Here is a 19,287-nt window from a genome sequence, read left to right as displayed (position 1 = left end):
GTCCAAAATTAAACTTTGTTTGATTTCAACAAAAATTGAATTCTTGGGGTTCTTTGATATGCTGAATCTAAACATGTACTAAGATTTTTGATTATGGGGCCCAGTTTTCAAATTGGTCCAAATCAAGGTCCAAATTTAAAATTTGTTTGATTTCAACAAAAATTGAATCATTGGGGTTCTTTGATATGCTGAATCTAAACATGTATTAAGATTTTTGCTTATGGGACCAGTTTTCAAGTTGATCCAAATCGGGGTCCAAAATTAAACTTTGTTTGATTTCAACAAAAATTGAATTCTTGGGGTTCTTTGATATGCTGAATCTAAACATGTACTAAGATTTTTGATTATGGGGCCCAGTTTTCAAATTGGTCCAAATCAAAGTCCAAATTTAAAATTTGTTTGATTTCAACAAAAATTGAATCATTGGGGTTCTTTGATATGCTGAATCTAAACATGTATTAAGATTTTTGCTTATGGGACCAGTTTTCAAGCTGGTCCAAATCGTGGTCCAAAATTAAACTTTATTTGATATCAACAAAAATTGAATCCTTGGGGTTCTTTGATACGCTGAATCTAAACATGTATTGAGATTTTTTATTATAGGCCCAGTTTTCAAGTTAGTCCAAATCGGGGTCCAAAATTAAACTTTGTTTGATTTCACCAAAAATTGAATATATGGGGTTCTTTGATATATGCTAAATCTAACCATGTATTTAGATTTTTGATATTTGGGCCAGGTTATCAAATTGGTCCACATTGAGGTCTAAAGGGTCCAAAATTGAACTTTATTTGATTTCATCAAAAATTGAATTCTTGGGGTTCTTTGATATGCTGAATCTAACCATGTATTTAGATTTTGGATATTGGACCATAATGGGTAAATGTCCAATTTAAAATTTTTAAGTTTTTAAGTTTAAGTTCTTGGACCACATTCATTCTGTGTCAGAAACCTATGTTGTGTCAACTATTTAATCACAATCCAAATTCAGAGCTGTGTCAAGCTTGAATGTTGTGTCCATACTTGCCCCAACTGTTCAGGGTTCGAACTCTGCGGTCGTATAAAGCTGCGCCCTGCTAAGCATCTGGTTTAATTTACAGTATTAAAAAAGCACATTTTTACCTGTTCTTCATCTTACTGCTTGCTGACAAGATCAAGAAAAATCTTATTGCTGTTCATGAAAGCTTCATGTAAAAGACTTGTGAATAGGTTCTTTAAAATTTTTGTGAGATTATCCTGCAAATACGAGGACTATGGAAGCCAAATATTCCAAGATACATTCAACTCCGATCTTAATCATTCAATTAATCCATTGTGTTGTTTGAAATAACATGAATTATCCAGAAAGGATAAGGTCATGATGGTAAATAGAAATTTTGCACTTTAAAAGAAAATGATGTAACTTAGATGTGACATAAAACAAAAATGAAAATGAAATTCAATGATTTAAATTTTTATTTCAGATTTCTGCCATGGAAGGAGTTGTCATCATAGGAGTTTATTTGTTGACGTTTGTAAAAATGTGATAGAACTATATTCAAAGACATTTTTTAAGGAATATTTTTATGAATATGTGTTAGAACTACAATCAGATAAAGTGCCAAACGTTCGGTTAAAGTTGTGTTCAATACTTCCACAGTTAAAAAAGATTATCAAATTACCTACAGACAGAAATTTACTACAGCAGTTAGAAACATGTGTACGGAGATTATTATTAAGTGAAAAAGATCGGGACGTATTAGCGTCTATCAAAATTGTAAGTATAAGCTACTAGCTAGAAGCTATTAAAAAAGGGGGGAGGTGGTATTGTGAAGGCCATAGATGTAGATGTTAGCATTTAGGCTATCATAAACACTTTGTCAGATATGCAGTCAATTATTGCCAAACTTTATCACAGTAAGGAAAAATACACTCAGAAATCATGAGTTGAAACAGAGTGTTGATGTCAGCCATTACTGTTTCTTTCCATGATACTTAATCAAAAATGTCTTACAAATTCTTGTCAGGTCATTCCGAAAAAATTGAATGATTTCAGATAAAATCAACTAGGCAGCTTGAAGGTGATGAATCAGAATCAGGGTTTTTTTTTTATACATATGATACATCATCATGAAAAATACAAATGAAACGATATAGAAATTACAGTATGTTACAAGTCTTCTTCTCAATTTGAACATTAGGCCAAACAAAAATATATGTCTGTTTCCTGCTGCCAAGGCAAAAAAATCAGGGTCGGTAGGTCGGGATTTTTTTTTTTTTTTTTTTTGGCACTCCCTGTCAGATTTGCAGATGGTTAAATGTCATGTTTGGTTAGGGTCCTGTACCTTAAAATCTTTTAATCTCTTTAAAGAAGCTTTAATTGAATAATCCTCCCAGTGCCGACATTTTTTAAACCTTAATTGTATCACATTTGTGCTGGGAGCAGCCATTTTGATTGTTTGGGTATAGTAAAATACGGATCTGGATCGGACCAGAAACGAATTTTTCCGAACCTGAAACTATTTTCTTCCGGAATTGAATAAAAAGATCTAGGGTCGGGGGCTTTGAGTCAGGGTCAGTCGGGAAACAGGAAACAGACATATATTTTTTTTTGGCCTTAGTAAGAGTGTATTAAACATTATTAGATATTTTATTTAGTATTGCTCACTTTCACGTTAAAAATCTCTGTTAGGGTTTCATCAATGAGAAAAGTTGTTATCTTTTAAATTAGAGTCAAGATTGATCATTATTGATATATTTGTTGATGAACTTTTAATAATACTTGTTGCATTTGTTATTTTGACTTTTAGTATTGGAATCCATCTTTTAAAACATGTTTTGTTTAAATGTATTGCTACAATTTCACTTCTGTTTATAAGAGTTTTTGATAATTTCTATATATTTTAACAGGCTGTTGATGAACTAGATAAAATACATGTACAAATGGAACCTGTAAGTATTTTTGTATATAAAAAATAGTTATTTTTGTAGTCTAGGGGAGATAATTTGGGACTTTTTGTATTCATGGGGAGATAATTTAGGTTTACAGCAAAAGCGATATTATCTCCTATATAACTGAAATGGTCTCCAGTTTTTGTTTTATAACTTAGTGTTTGCTGTTTAGTATCAAAGATTAAATACGGTGCATTTAGAAGAAGAGGTTTGAATAAAAATATATGAACAAAAATAGTAAAAGTAGTTTGTAATTCATATGTAATTATCATATACACTCCACACAAGCTGTTCTTAAAAATATAATTTGCCCATAGAAACCCTAAAACTTAACATTAATCACTAATCAGTAAATGCAGGTTATTTTATTCTGTCCTATTATAGTAATATGTTCAAAATTAGTCGGTAGAAGAAACTTATTAGTATTAATCATTTAAAATAATCAGAAACATTATATTTATATAATTTTTTGTTGTAGTTAACAAAAAGATCCTTTTTTGAACATGATCTTGTGGACCAAGCAAAGGAAGAAGAGGAAAAATTATTAATAACAAATGTAAGTTTTCTGAGTATATAGAATCACTTTGAAAATCTCCAACCAGATAAATGAAGTTTACAGACATCATTGATAGCTACTCAACTTTCATGTTGCTTATATTTATGAACTATAGTCATTTATTAGAAAAATAACAGCATAAACCATTCAACTTGTAACTGTTTACAAGTTTATATCTTGCAAGAAATTATAGCTCATATTTTATAAAATATAAATGTATTTGAAAATAAATGAAAATGAAATGTTTTTATTTCAATTTTGTGTTCAAGTTAACAGTGTTTGTCTTTGTAGGAAGAGAAGGAAATAAAAAAAGAGGAAGAGGCTGCAGAAAAACAAAAATCAAAGGGAGATAAAAAGGGTAATGCTTCTGCAAAGAAATCCGAAAATGGAGGAAGCAAAATACCAGCTCCTAAGAAGGGTAAAGTTTACGTTTTGGTTTAGATATAAGTGACTAATATATGGGATATAGGTGTTTAATGTTTTGAATTTTATCAAGCTATTTTAACGCACTATTTGGATTTTGGTTCTCAGACATAAGAGAGACAACTCTGTATTCCACCAACCATAGAAAGTTATTTTTATGAAATGTAAACTTTTAAGATGGTAAACTCAAGTTAAGAAATTTAATTAGCTATTTGCTAGAATTTCAAATCATTTAAATTTATAAACCTCAAATTCCCTTTGGAGGTCTCTCAATTTTTTTCAACAGTCCTAACAATCTGAGAACTGATTCCTAATAGGCTTGCAAACATTTTATTGGAAGAGGAGATAATTTGAATTCTTACTTACTATTTAGATTGTTGCTACTTTAATATGATAACATAAAGATTCTTTGATATATAGCAAAACATTATTTTGATTAACACATTGTTTTAATTACTGCAAAAATAGTATTCAGTATTTGATAGAAAGAATTGTCGAACTGTGAAAAGGTCTGGCATATTGGTGAGAATGCTCTGGATATGAAACCTTGCTGATAACAAAATGTCATATTTTAGGAATAAAAGCAACCAGCACAACATCAAGTTCCAGTGGTTCATCAACTCAAGTTTCCTCAAAAGGTCAGAATGATACTCCTTATTCACAATGCACTTGTTGGCACATTTAGAAGTCTTTGGAATTCAATTTCCCCCTTATTTAACAGATATATTCTCAGGAAATAAGATATACATATTTAACTTTTTACCAGTTATTTACTGTCTAATTTAGTAACAGTTACTTGTTTTTGTTCAGTGATTTAGTTTAAAATCTGTACTACATGTACTCAAAATACTATTCATATTTCTTTCCCTGGCTATGTTAAATTGATAAGCCATTTAATACATAAGAAGCCACACAACTGGTCACCTGATTTCTTGATAAATGGTTCTGTAAATAAAGTCCTAAATAAAGTAAAAAACAAAAGTTTTAATTTCTTTTTAACAGATCGTGCATGTGTGACTTCTAAGTTTTTGTATCCAACCTATTTACTAGGAGGTAACCCTTCTATGATTATAAAAAGTAATACCAGGCAAATAAACAAGACAGCTTTATAGTGATTAGATTTCAGATAACATTGTTACACCCAAACTTATTCAGGTGTTAACAAGTTTCACTGCAACTGGTCGTTTTTTTCAAGGATTTTGTTCAATTTGAATTTTATAAAGAGCTATACAAATCTCATGTAAAAACTGCTTCCTTCAAACGACTTATGTTAGACATGAAGATGTTCTACCTGAGCTTTTTTGGCTTCAGCACTGGATATTTAAACAGCTCTTAAAAATAAATTTAAAATAGGACGGTTGCAAGAAAATTAGTGAACAGCTGTTTAAGTTTGGTTATAAAACTTATTATTTAGTGTGTACTCTTTTAGAATACTAATTAATAATACAAAACGTATTTTCTTTAGATACATCCAAAACCCATTTATCAAAATCAAAATCCAGTAATTCCTTGTCACAAATACCCAGACTAGGTAAGGTAAAGCATGGTACATACATCCCAGACAAATTTAATTTGCATGGTCTCTTTTTAATAAATCATCTTATGAATTCTTAGTTTACTTTAGAATCATATTTTACAAGAGTGACTTCCCTTTTTGAGGAGTAAGTACTGGTTCCTTGCAGTTAAAAGCTACTGTTAGAAAAGTTAATGATAATTTATTATTTACTTGATATTCTGAAGTTTGATAAAGAATGGATTCCATCCTGAAGTTTAAAAGTTCGTCAGATTAAAAAAAAATATACAAAAATATGTTTACAATGCAAATTTAAGGCTCATCTACCATAGTGAACCAGTTATACTTGTCAGGAAGGGTATCTTGTATCAAAAATTTTAGAGTTAGGATTCAGAAAAAATTGGTTATTAAAAAGAGGTATAAATCCATTGATGTTGTCCAATGTCAAGTATGAATGTATTTCAATAAAACCAGAACATATTGATGGTTTGTTGTTAGCTGTTGTACAGTTGCTTTCCTGTTCATGTAAATTATAGCAAATAAGTGTAATTTTTTGCTACACACATTTATAGATATATTTTATATGTTTCAATTTGATGTTCCGGGTTCCTAAATATCTTTTTTTTGTGATAGAGAAATTTTTGGATTAAGTATTTGCATTACCACTTTGAAAGGATATTATCAAGGACCTATTCCCAATGATATTTTTTTTTAAATCAGTTCAGATTGTCAAAATTGACAAATTTCAAGAAACATTTTTATGCTAAAATTTTATTAGTACATAATTTTTTTTCAAGTTGACTGGAGGTCTGTAATTTATTTATTTACATTGGGATCAATGTTCTTCTTTTCGGTTTTTGTTGCAATTTTGAACTTTTGTTATTTTTTTGTTATTTTTTTTTACCCTTCTTTTAGTTAGAGCAATGGAAATTTAGTTTTCCTCAAATTCATGGTTTGACTAGGATTGACAGTTCTCCTGTTAAAGGTCATGGCTCTCTCCGTGTACAGTACTCCAACCGCCTGCATAAATAATAACTGGCCCCTAAGATATATCCAACACTATTGAAAGTGATATTAAACAGCAACAATCAACTAATCAACCAAAAGGTTCGGTTACTGGTATTTTAAATTACATTTAGATACTTTAAACAATAAGGTCAGACAGAAAAAACAATGAACATTCTAATACTCTTTACTTATCCTTGTCAAGCCGCCTTGTAACAAAATTTAGATGACCTGCTGGAAATATTTCTTGTACTGTTCTTAAAAGGAAGTAATGTCAGCAGAAAACACTTTTTAAACTAGAGTTCAAATTAAGGCATGATATTTTAATGTTTGTGTATTTTTTGATAGATTTTGAAAATAATATTTATTTTTGTGTCAGTTTTAACAATATGAGTGTAAATCATCCTTTTTACTTTTTGAGTAATACTAGCTCTGCATGACCTGTTTATATGAGTTTGAAATTTTAAATCATAATTTTTTTATAAGATTGTTGATTTTTCTATGGATTGATAAAGAATGAAATATTAGAAGTGTGAAAATATGGCTTCAAATTCCAATTATAAGGGAAATGTAACTTTAAGAAGTTAATTACATTTACACGTAGATATTTTATATGAACTTTTTAAATATTTTTTCTTGTCAATCTCTTCTTTTTGTCATAAGTGATCCTGTTAAGTATAGGAAATGCAGACTGTTGAATAAGGAAGAGAATATAAATATTTTTTTGATAAAGTATGCAAAATGCCTAGTTCATATATAATACCTTTGAATTTGTACGGAATTCTTGTGTGTTATTTTATATTTTGCAAGCATTAAATGTTTATCATTATAAGTATTGTACATAGATAAATTAAATGTTGTAGCATGTCACAAATATTTGAAATACTGAAAACAAAATACTTTATTTTGTGTAAATTGATATCATGACATTAAGAAAACAAGTTATATGTTTTTCTCCATTTACTTTTCAGAACTCCAAAAACTTTCTTTGACCCTTCTGTCTCATTCTGTAAAAAGCCAGTGATAAAATTATGTGTCTTAATTTCAATCATAACACATTGGTTTGTTCATTTCTTTAAATTCAAAATTTATGAAATCAGACTCAAGTCTAAAGTTTCAATTTGGTATTGTGAAAGGTAAAAAATGTTTACATTTTACAACATAATTTTTTTTTTTTGTCTGTTTTTTTAACCATTGAAAGTACTGACATATGTTATTCTGTAGCATGAAATATTTCGTGTTAAATATCAAATTAGACTATTTTGTATTTCTGTTCCAAAGGAGTTAAAACAACTATGAACTTGACAAAAGAAGTAAATACAACAAAGAAGACTGTGGGTTCTCCTAAACTATCAAGGCTACCAAGATATAGTTCAACTCCAGACCTCAACAATGGGTTGATGGGAAAAACATCACCACTTATACCCAAAAAGATGTATAATAAAAACAAAGTGAATGAAGACAATGGCCTAAAAAAACTCAGGAGATATTCTAATATTGAGATTGACAATAAGAAAATAGAGAATAGTAAACCAGTTAATCGGTCAAAGCTACCTCATTTCTCATGGAATAAGTATGCCAGTGATGGGAGGCAGTCCCCGCATCCTCAGAGGGCATTTCTCTCCAGCGATGGACGATCGTCACCACATCCAGGCATGATCAAGGCCCATGACCACAGTGGTGAGAAGTTTGAAGGAATGCTCGGTGTATAGTGGCTTAGCAAGGCATGAAATAATGACATGGAAAAAGCTGACCATTTCTGATTTTCTTTTTTTCTCTGACATGAGGAATGCATTAAGAAAGCTCAACATTTCTTTCTCTTTCGTTATGTTTTTTTTTGGAATGCATATTATATTAAGAAAGCTCAATGTTTTTCTATCTTTTGTTATGTTTTAAGAATGGATAAGTTATTGAGAAAGCTCTATATTTCTCTCTGTTTAGTTGCGTTTCTCCAATGAATAATGCATTATTTTGAGTATAGATATTGAATAACATTGCTTTACATCTATAATATATTTATTTTATAGGCAGTATGATGGCATGAACCTTCAATTTTCTTTATTACTCCAGATAGAATATATTCTTTAACATGTCCTATGAAATGCTTTAACATACATTTAGTTTCATAATTGACTTTTATTTTAATATTATTAAGAGATGGCTTTGTATTTGGTAACATCATTTAGGAGATAACTGTATTGTATTTTAAGCTCCGACGGCATCAATTGGGGATTTGATGGTCGCAAATTAAGTTTACTGGCGACGCGTTAGCGGAGACGGTAAACGGGTATTTGCGACCATCAAATCCCAAATTGATGCCGTCGGAGCTTAAAATACAATATTGTTATCTCCATTCTAATGAAACTGACAGAAAACAACGTTAAAACATGTATTTAAAATCTGTCATATGTCGTCTGCGCTTGCGCGTACGTCCCATAGCATCAATTGTCAATTGAAGCCATGTAAGAAAGTGACGTTATCCAATCAAAATTAACGTTACAAACGTTGTTGCATTAGAATGTTCAATGTTAATTCTTTTTAAAAAGATTTTAAAAAGTACAGTATTTAGATTTTTACATTTGAGCAAGGCTACTCATTATCCATTGTGAATTAGCTTATCTATTTTAGTTATTGATTTTCTATTGCACCCTGGCTTAATGACTGGGGATATATAAAGATTGTTGGGTCTTTGTTCGTTTGTCATTTAATTTGATGGGGTCTGTCTACACTATGTACATCTGCTACACCCTATTGTTGGCTGGACAATGAAACTTAAAAAGAATCTCCCAAACAAAAAGTTTGCACCACAAAGATTATTTTTAAGGGATTTCCAAAAACAAAATATTGTCAATATTATCTATACAAATATATATATATATGAGACAGTATGTGGGTGTATTTTTAATACAATCTTTTTTTCTAGTTTTTGCCGTTTATGTATGTGTATTTTCTGCAAGTGATAATGAATATTTATTTGAAATACAGGTGTTATGACATTTATTATATACATTAATCATATCTAAGTGTCCGAAATGAGTATGTAGTTTGTTTTATTGTTATATTGATTTAAGTTGGGTTTTTTTTTTTTTACAGAGAACTGTTTAAACTAGATGCATGCTCATTATAAAAAAAAAATGGCACTATTTTATGAAACATTGCCCTGTAAAAGAATAGTTACATATTGAAAAATAAATTTATATTGTTTGAATATTTTATCTCTGTACATATATGTCACGTTATCAGCTAAAAATTTTTTTTTATCTCACTTCAACAAATGTATTTATATGTTTGACTGATCTTTTTGAACGTATTCAAATAAGACAATACCTCTTTGATGTGGACCATTTACAGGTTGAAAATGAATTTATACAAATTGAATGTCTTTTTATGGTTTTGTTGTTTATTTTTTGCAGCCTCAGGGAGTAAATTAAGCAGTAGTTCAAAGACCAAACCTCCAAGCAGTGCTGGAACTACGTAAGTTTACATTTTCTCTGCTACAGATTTTTATGTGTGAAAATATTGTAATTCCTATCAACTTTCCTTCAATGTTCTAAACAATCTGATTCAAACACAGATCCCATGTCCAAGTTTTGCTTACAAGGTTCTGACAACACTTCTTTCTGGTTATTGAACTGAATATTCATGAAATATTTGCCACTGGATGTTATGCAATCAGCAACCAATCAATCAATCTGTAATTCATCATTTCAGAATCTAAAGGGGGTCTCATTGGGGGGTCCCGATCCTGGATCCTGCTTACTGTTTTGTCAGATTCCCATATCCCGCTTACACTATCTACATAAGCAATTCTCATTTTTTTGTCATTTCCCGGATCCCACAAGACCTCATTTCCCGTTTTCATGACACAATAATTTGACTTTCACCTGTTACGCTTACAAAAAATCGACAATCCCGAGTCATGCTTAGACCCCAATGAGACCCACTCTAAAGGACCATGGTTCTGAAACGGCAAATTATCACATCTGCCAAAGAAATTTCTGCCTCCAAATTTTGATGGTATCGTAACGACAGGATTGGAGGAACCTGATCGGTGTTTAAGCAGGAAGTAGAACCGAGGGCTGGCAGATCTTTGGTAGCGAAACTTGGACGAAGAATCTGTATTTCGATCACATTGTTTTCTTATAAAGTAAATGTATATTTCCAATAATTTTTCAATCTTTTTTTAATCATTTTAAATATACTTAAATTTCAATTCATTTTGTATACTTTTCTGCATATTCTTGTAATATAGATTCTTTTTAAATTTAGTTTTAACAATATCTATATATATACTTGATGTTTTCTATATTAATGTAACTTGATATACTTGCTGTTGTTTGCTGGTGATGGATGTCATTATTGTGAATCTTTCCTTAGTTTCTGTCAGTGTTTGAAATAATATAAAAGCAGCCAGACTATCAGAAATTAACAGACAACTTTTTTTTCAAATTTTCAAAAGTTGTGGGGGTCCCTGTGTCTGAGAAGTCAACACTGAGATCAAATGGAGATTATGAGATCAAACCCTGCAAATAGCAGGTGTGTTTACTCCAGTCTTGCAGAAGGTCATGGTTCTTTCCAGGCTCCCCACAAATTCCAACTTCCTCAGACAAAGTAGACCTTTAATAGATGAATTTGGCTCTCTTTTAGGTTGCTTTTGGTCATAAGGCACCCATCTTGTTCATGTAGTTATACATATTTGGCACTAAAAATTTTGTGATTAGTGTTTATGAGAACATGAGAAAAATGCACACCAAAGTGTTGTCTCTTTTCTATTCTCAAAACAATGATTTGTATAAATTTTGCCAAAAATTTCCAAAACAATAATTTTTTTACTTGATATTTAGTAATATTAACAGGCTGGTATTTCAAACACTGTTTACTGTATGCTAGTGTGTGTGTGTATTTTTGTAGTAGACGGGCTTCAGAAGGAGGTAATACAGTAACCCAGAGAAGAGGGTCTATGAGTAGTGCTAGTAGTACTGGCAGTACAGGTACGTTCTATCTTAACTTTTGGAAATCAATGTTGCAGAGAGAGCAAACAAATGTGGAGCCTCTTTGTTTGGAAAGGCTGAGCTTATTGTATAATATGAAATTTGCTTCACTACTCTGAAGCTCATGGATGACATCTAATGCAACATTTTGGAACCTACCATATTCATTTATGGCCAGCTGATATAAAAATGTCTTACCATAAACCAAGTCATCTGTCTAATCTGCCTAACTCTAAGTTGCATTGGTCCTTAGAGATTTAATTGGGTTTCTAGTTTATGAAAGTAACGTTTTTTATTTAATACTTTTTCAATGGTATCAATTTCACTTATAATTTCTATACAAGAAATAAATAAAATTAATACACTGGGGAAAAAAATCTGCTTTTACAGTATATCGTCATCTCAAGATTGGATGATGAACCTTTCATTCTGACTTTTATTGCTTTTATTAATTAGTTGCTTCTTTACTCTTCAGTATACATTAAGGTGGTAGACCTTGGTTCAGGGAGATAACTCTTTAAATCAGTTATGTGTTTGTTAAAGTCAAGTTTCATCAATGTTTTTCAAGCATTTACCTGAAACAGATTGGAAATAATCTATGTAACCTAGAAGCTTAGAATATATTTATGAAAATGGTTGACACAAACGTACTGATGATTTAAGAGTTATTCCCCTTAACCTAGGTCTACCTCCTTAACATTAATAATTAATGGATATTTTTGGTAAATTGCATTGTTAGTCATAAGATGGTAAAACATTTTAATAGATATTGTTGTTTTTGGCTAACTATATCATGTATATTTAGTTGTTATAAAAATTTTGATTTTCAAAGGTTGCTTTAGCCAAAACAGAAAATACTTTTAAGATTATACAATGTTTTCATATGGTATATTTTTAATGAGTTTTAAATGAATAATTGAAAGTCAAACTGATTGTAAATGAAAGCTTACAAAAATTTCAAACATTCTTAATTTTGTGCATTTTTTCTATAGAATGTCAGCTAAGAAACAAGTAAGATTTGCTGTTTCTTTTTCAGTGCTAAAAAAACACTGCTTTTGATTTGTGAATTTTGCACTTCTAAGAATATCATACATGCATCAAAAGCTTTTGTGGGATTAGTATTCAGACACAATTGCATTTAACACCCTGATTATGTGCGAAAAGTATCTGAAATAAAAAAAAATATAAAGTAGACATGTATGCACTATTTAGAAACAAAATAATTGAAGATAGCTTAACTGTTAATAAATGTTAGATCCCATTTAATAATTAAAAAGTTTGCTTTCTGTTCTCCTCATTTTCACCATGTATTTTTGTCACGCTTTTCTCAAAAACTGTGGAACAGAATGACTTCATATTTGGTCAGCAGCTCAACAATGAGAAGTTGCAATGTGTGTGGTTTACAGATCTGTCAGACACTTTCTCTCTGTTTCGATACTTTGAGTTCAGAGTGAGGTTATTCTTAGCACGACAACACATGCATTCTTGGTGTTAAACTGTAAGCAGCCATAAGGGAACCAATGGATCTTAAGAAAAATAAATTGACCAACTGTTTATAAGGGACTCTAAAACGGTCATATTGATAGGACAAGTCCGATAAATTATATAAATGACTTGTGCCAAGGCTGAAACGATCATTTTGCATTAATGAATGTTATATTGAATTCACTTGATTTGGGTTTTTTTTCAATATTTTTGTTGTAATTTAAATGCTTTTACTATTAAAATTCTTTTTCACTGGGTTGCCATTCTTTTTTTTTTTCTGTTAAAAATCAATATTTTATTGTTCTTCAAAACAAATTTATATTTTTCAGAATCAGCAACAGTCAAGTCAAAAGGAAGTAATGGTCTACTAACAGTTCCTAGTACAAAAGTGTAGGTATTCTAGTCAATTCTAGTTATGGTATTGTGTTGTCATAATAAGTAAAACATTTCTAAAGTTTATTATACATGTATGATGGCAAAAACAATTTTGGGATCGTATAATGGTATGATGTCTGCGTTGTTGTCCGAAGACACATTTGTTTTCCTGGCAATAACTTAAGTTTAAGTGAATGGATCTCTATGAAATTTAATAACAAGGTTCAATACCACAAAAGGAAGGTTGGGATCGATGTTTAAGAATAAGGGGCCCAAAACAAGCATTTTTCTACTTTTAGGATAATAACTTGTGTATAAGTATTTAAATTGCTCTGAAATTGTACCACAATGTTTAATACCACAAGTAGAAGGTTTTGAGTTATTTTGGGGTTATGGTGCCAACAGTTTAGGAATTAAGGGCCAAAAGGGGCCAAAAACAAGCATTTTTATAGTTTCTGCACATTAACTTGTGTGCAAGTGTATGGGTCTCTGACATTGTACTACAAGGTTCCATACTACAAAGGAAAGACTGGGATTGAGTGTGGGGGTAATTGCTCCAAGGGGGATTCAAAATGTTTTGGGGGTTCCAATTTTTTAAGGGGTTCACATTTTTATCAAATTTTTGAAAAGTTTCAAGAAATCTTTAATTGCATAGTATTGCACAATAGATTTGTAAGATCTTGACATTTATTTTGTGTCAGAAACCTATACTATGTCAACAATTTGATCACAATCCAAATTCAGACAGTATCAAGCTTGAATATTGTGTCCAAATTTGCCCCAACTGTTCAGGGTTCAACCTCTGTGGTCTTATCAGGCTGTGCTAAACGGAGCATTTTATTCTAAATTATACCAACACATACATATTAAGATCTTGATAGCTTCTAGTCTCTAAAAGTTAAATAAATTTTAAGAGACTTTCAAATATCAGTCATCAACAACAATATTATCCACTAACAAAAGTCAACGAATGAAAACATTCCAAACTTGGGACAGGCACATGTAATTTGTCTGGGCTAAAAAATAGTTTACACAGTTTCTCGTCTTTTTATTTTCAGAACTAGAAAGAAATCAAAGTAACCATGGATGCAAAAGATAGAGTTTTGTCGCTTGAAGTTGGGGTTTTGAGTTTTCATGACACTGTTTCTGTGCAATATTTCTACGAGGCAATAACTATGCATTATAATATGCTGCTGAACATCTTTTGTAACTGCCTTTTAAACTTTAACCTTTTGTTGTAAATCATACTTTTTCATGTTGTGCAACAAGGGAAATCTCAAAGCAATATAAGGACCTTGTAAGATTTCTAATGAGTATAATTTATGTTGCATACCTTAATAGATTTACTCTTAGTTCTATAATGTGTTCTCAACTCTTTTACAATGATTTGTCATGTGTTACTCACAAACCAAGTTTGTAGATTCATTATTGTTATAGGTCGAAAACAAGGCCAAAAAGATTTCTATTTTTCTTTTTTGATTCAATTTATGAAAATATGAGAACTCATTGGGCAGAATAAGATTGTGTATTGTCATTAATTAAAGTATCAATTTAGGTATGTAATCTGAATAAGCACTGAAGATCATTTTTGTTAAGAACCAGTTAAAGATGGAGATTAATGATTTTTGTTGCAGCTATTTTTTCTCATGTATGGCTGAAACAGAAATATTTGATACATAAAATAAACTGTGCTTAATAAATACACTCAGGTTATTATTCGCAATCATGATTTATCAGTATGGCATTACCAAAATATTTGATTTGTTCGAGGATTGGGAAGGGAGGGGAGTATATGCACAGGAAAACATTGAAAAAAATATATATTAACGTTTGAATTTATTACAATTTGAATAAATTATGACAATTGACAGCCATTTAGTACAAATCATGTCAAAATATATGCTTGCAAAACCCATCGCACAAAAATATATCTTTTTTATGATTTAATTTAAAATCTTAATTTGTGATCATTCTAATTATTGAACACTGAAAAAAGCAATGCACATAAACAGGATAAGATATGAAAGTGCTATTTGAAATTTTCCCCATAGAAAAGTGCTTAAGTGAAGTGAAGAGTAAAAGATATATGATGAACAATTTTAGTTATTTATTTTCACAATAATATAAACATCACAAAATATTTGCTTTTTAATCGGTTATGTTGTATTTGTTTGAAATCGGGTAACCATTGTTGTGTTGTAGTTTTCAATTGTTAATTTGTCTTAAGCAGAGTTCTTGAAATCTTTTTTATATCTGGTGGTCCCTGAAGTTAAACTGCCAATCCTCACTATATCTGTTACAAAATACCAAAATTGTGTTGGTCCTTTGCCAATTTTGGTGGTCAAATTCCTCGGACCACCACTTTTTGAGAACTCTGCTTAGAATTTAAATAAATCCAAAGAAATAGTATTATGTGCCTTTAATAGTTGACCAAGGTCCAATTGATAAGTTCATTGCACTAATCACTGTTTCCGAAATAGAAAAAGAAAGGATGGGCTTGAAATAGGATTATTTTATTATTATTTGCAAATTTGTGGGAGGCTTGTTAAACAAATTTATTGAGGTCTCTGTCATAAATTTCTATTTTGAGGAGGAGAGTTAAATATATAGCACATTTCAATAGTCATTGATTTTTTGCTTCCTTAGTTTTGGATTTCACTGGGAAATTTTATCTATGTGGCAGCATATAAGCGTACATTAGTCCATATAACAAATGGATCACTTTGACCTACATTTTAAACTCTTTCTTTTATTTATTCCATTGCTTTTATGTATCTATAAAATCATCACAAAATTTTAAGAATCTACAGCAGACAGCAGATTAGGCGTCCCAGATTAGCTGTCATTTACGACTGGATATATCTTATTTGTTATTCTGCTGAACACAAAATAAATGTGGAATTCTTACATTGTTTTGAAGTTGTTAAAAAATGATATTATGACATTTTGTTTCATTTTGGGTGTTTGCATATGGGGGGATTTAGGTATGTAGTTCACAATTTTATTTTTTTCTGTAGTTTCTGGGGTAGAATTTTGTAGATTATTTTTATTTTCTTATCACAAAATCTACATTCCAAAAGTTGGAGAAGAATGGCACCCATTTTCATTTTGTATATTTATGAAAATCAAGAAGTCATTTTCACAAATATTTATGTAAAATAATATTTTGATCAGATATTTTTTTAATATGCACACTTAAATCAAATTCATTAAATAAATGTTTGAATAAACCAGATATTAATATCAAATGCTTTATAATTACGAGTTTGATTTAAAGCAAAAACCGCTCTGCTTTGGACAATTTTTGTCTAATTTGCTGAACTTTCAAAATAATTCATTTTTCTTCCTTAAGGATGTACTTAGGTGAGGTTAGGTAAAAATTAATAAATTAAGAAGTTAAAATTGATACCATTATCTGGTAGAGCATCAATTAAGGATAAAAATAAGCAAAAAATATTGATAGGTCATGGACCTCCTTTTCAAGATATTTGGGATTTAAAATATGGCGGGAAAAGGCTGACTGACTTTTACCTTATATTTGCATTGGTATTATAAGGTCTCAAAACAAAAGAACGAAAATTAAGAATCTTCTAAAATTTTGGTAATTGACCTTTCATGGGCTATTTAGTCTTATATGAAAAAATAAATGGGTGTTATGGGGCAAAATATTTTACATTGTATTGTATGGAAAAACACCAAGGAGTCCGAACATTTGTCACAAATTCCAAAACCTCACCTAAGTACATCCTTAATCATTAAAACTCATCCATTGTTATACTATGGTCATGTTATATACTGCCATTGAATGTACCATACATTTCATAATTTGTATAGATGTTTTGAAAACTAACATTACTGTTAATTTTTGTATCATGAAAGTTTGTATATGCAATAATGTTAGTGTGAAATAGATATAATCCGTCCATTAATGTTCATTTCCATGACACTTGAAATCCATTTTATCAATTAAATTTTCTATATTTAATGTTGTAGTTGTTAATTACATGATATTTTAGAGCATGTCGTCATATAGAGTTGAGTTAGAAATCCACGATTTTGTCCTAAATTTAAGTTTCAATGTTTAAGTTTTTGAAATTATTGAGGATAGGACAAATCCAAATCTATTTGCTTTAAGTTATAATTGTTTGGAAAATTTGTCTCTTCCCTCATTTTATGGTAGTATATGTGTTTCTGGGGGAAAATATGTAATGCTAAACACTCTTAAAAGTCAGAGGGTATTTAGAATATTAGGAAAAGTTTAGTTTCTTTTGTTGACAATTCCATATATTGTCCAATGTCCATCTATATGCCACCAAGAAAATTCATGTAATTATCATATATTGTTATTATTTATCACAATTCACATATATTTTTTGCTATCATCTTTCCAAGAAAGTGTTCTATACTTCTGTGCTATCATCTCTATGCATAATAACTGATTTCTGTTGTGTAGTATTAAGTCTGAGGTGGCTCCAGCATCTGATAGCCTTTTTTGAGATTAGCTGCAGCTGTGAAACTTCTGTAGAAAGTTCCAAAACTGCTGTCAGATGTCAGGGCAATTTTGGACTGTGTAGTCTTAGTATTTGAGTCATTTGATAATACCAGATTAATGTTTTGTTTTTACTTTAAAATTAGTGTTTATGACGGAGAACTTCAGATTTTGAGTTGATGAATTGTTAAGATTTTTTAATGCAGTTTGAAAAAAAAATATGGCACCTACTTTAATTGTAATTCAATTGTTTAAGGATTCAGTTTTCAATATTAATTGTAAGCATTGTCATTTTAAACATGTCCTCAGTAAACAATCTTTTGTTGATAAATTTTCATAGAACTGTGTTCAAAATGCAAATGACGATTTAAGCATTGCAATTTTTGTTGTGATTTTGCATTGAGAATGACAAAAAAAGAAACGGACAGTAATAGTACCACCATTTCAGATTGTCAGTACAAAGTAACCTTTGTGTTTTGAATTATACCAGTTATGTATTAAGCATTTTGGTATGTGTGGTCGATTCTTAATTTTTTTATATCAATGGCTCTTAAAAATAATATAAGCTGTTGAAATTAAAATTTCTTAAATTAACACTGATGCATCTTTGATAATATTGCCTGAATCAAGTCATATGACTCAAACAATATTGATTACAAAAGCTTTCAATATGCTTTTGATTAAATCAAAAAACAATTGACCAATTTCAGGTAAACTTGTGAGCATCATCATATTGGTTTATTTTTGAAATAGCAATTTTTATCAGGGAATGAAGAAAGAGATTTTAAAATAATTCTAAAATGTTGATAATGGTAATAGTGTCACTTTAATTCATATACATAATACATGTTGTTATTCATTAGTAACTTATTATTTTACAACAGAAATCAGTAATGTATGAACATATGGTCTTAAAAGTGGCTAATTGTAGAAAACTTTTTCAACTTTTTTCAGCTTTTAAAGGCAAAGTTGTTCGTCTAAATTTAAAGTAAAGTCACCTAAATCCAGCTATTTCATCCTAGAAAAAATGATTTCTTCACTATACCTTACAGCATGAATTAAATTTAAACTTTAATAACTTAGAGACAATTTTTTTTACCGACCTTGACAATCCATGAGGGTCCCACACAGTCGGCCATGAACTAGAGGGAAACTGCTTAAAATACATCAATGGTTTCTGTTGTAATGAAGTTACTGATCATTTTCAGGAAAATTATACCAACTAACCTCAGCATCAACATATTAATTAAAATAAAGAGCTTCATTAGTTTAAAATGTTCATAAATATTATTGAAATGCATGTAGTAATTAGTAAGGGGAAGTAACTAACTTGACAACTTTATTGTCATGTTGTAATGTTATATGAGAACTTGTGTATAAATATTGTTATGATGTATATTTATAATGTCATTGCAATGAATAAAAAATGACAGTGATTTAAATTGTAAGTTTTTGTTTTGTTTACCATTACTCGGGTTGAATATTGTAATTTCTCTGCGATCAAGAAAAATTAAAAGGCTG

The 19,287-nt window shown here is 30.1% G+C and overlaps 1 protein-coding gene across 11 annotated transcripts in view; it reads left to right on the top strand.

The window, feature by feature from the left end:
• LOC139516229 (serine/threonine-protein phosphatase 4 regulatory subunit 4-like) overlaps window positions 1-15,766 on the top strand; it is a 60,494-nt gene extending 44,728 nt beyond the window's left edge. For 2 of the 11 annotated variants that reach the window (XM_071306209.1, XM_071306208.1), the window contains 11 exons: window positions 1,462-1,754; window positions 2,888-2,929; window positions 3,408-3,485; window positions 3,777-3,903; window positions 4,484-4,546; window positions 5,374-5,439; window positions 7,708-8,106; window positions 9,840-9,900; window positions 11,338-11,417; window positions 13,232-13,292; window positions 14,336-14,498. In XM_071306209.1, the coding sequence (XP_071162310.1) occupies window positions 1,462-1,754; window positions 2,888-2,929; window positions 3,408-3,485; window positions 3,777-3,903; window positions 4,484-4,546; window positions 5,374-5,439; window positions 7,708-8,106; window positions 9,840-9,900; window positions 11,338-11,417; window positions 13,232-13,292; window positions 14,336-14,357 (1,292 nt within the window). In that variant the 3' untranslated portion in view covers window positions 14,358-14,498. Of the gene's footprint in view, window positions 1-1,461; window positions 1,755-2,887; window positions 2,930-3,407; window positions 3,486-3,776; window positions 3,904-4,483; window positions 4,547-5,373; window positions 5,440-7,707; window positions 8,107-9,839; window positions 9,901-11,337; window positions 11,418-12,409; window positions 12,429-13,231; window positions 13,293-14,335 lie in introns of all 11 variants that reach the window. The other 9 variants (XM_071306210.1, XM_071306211.1, XM_071306214.1 and 6 more) reach the window with 9 other exon arrangements.
• Window positions 15,767-19,287: the final 3,521 nt, after the last annotated feature.

This window comes from Mytilus edulis, chromosome 3 (genome assembly GCF_963676685.1).
Source record: "Mytilus edulis chromosome 3, xbMytEdul2.2, whole genome shotgun sequence".
Classification (NCBI taxonomy): Eukaryota; Metazoa; Mollusca; class Bivalvia; order Mytilida; family Mytilidae; genus Mytilus; species Mytilus edulis.
Note: the sequence above shows the minus strand (reverse complement) of the source record. Positions and strands in the feature narration are given on the sequence as shown.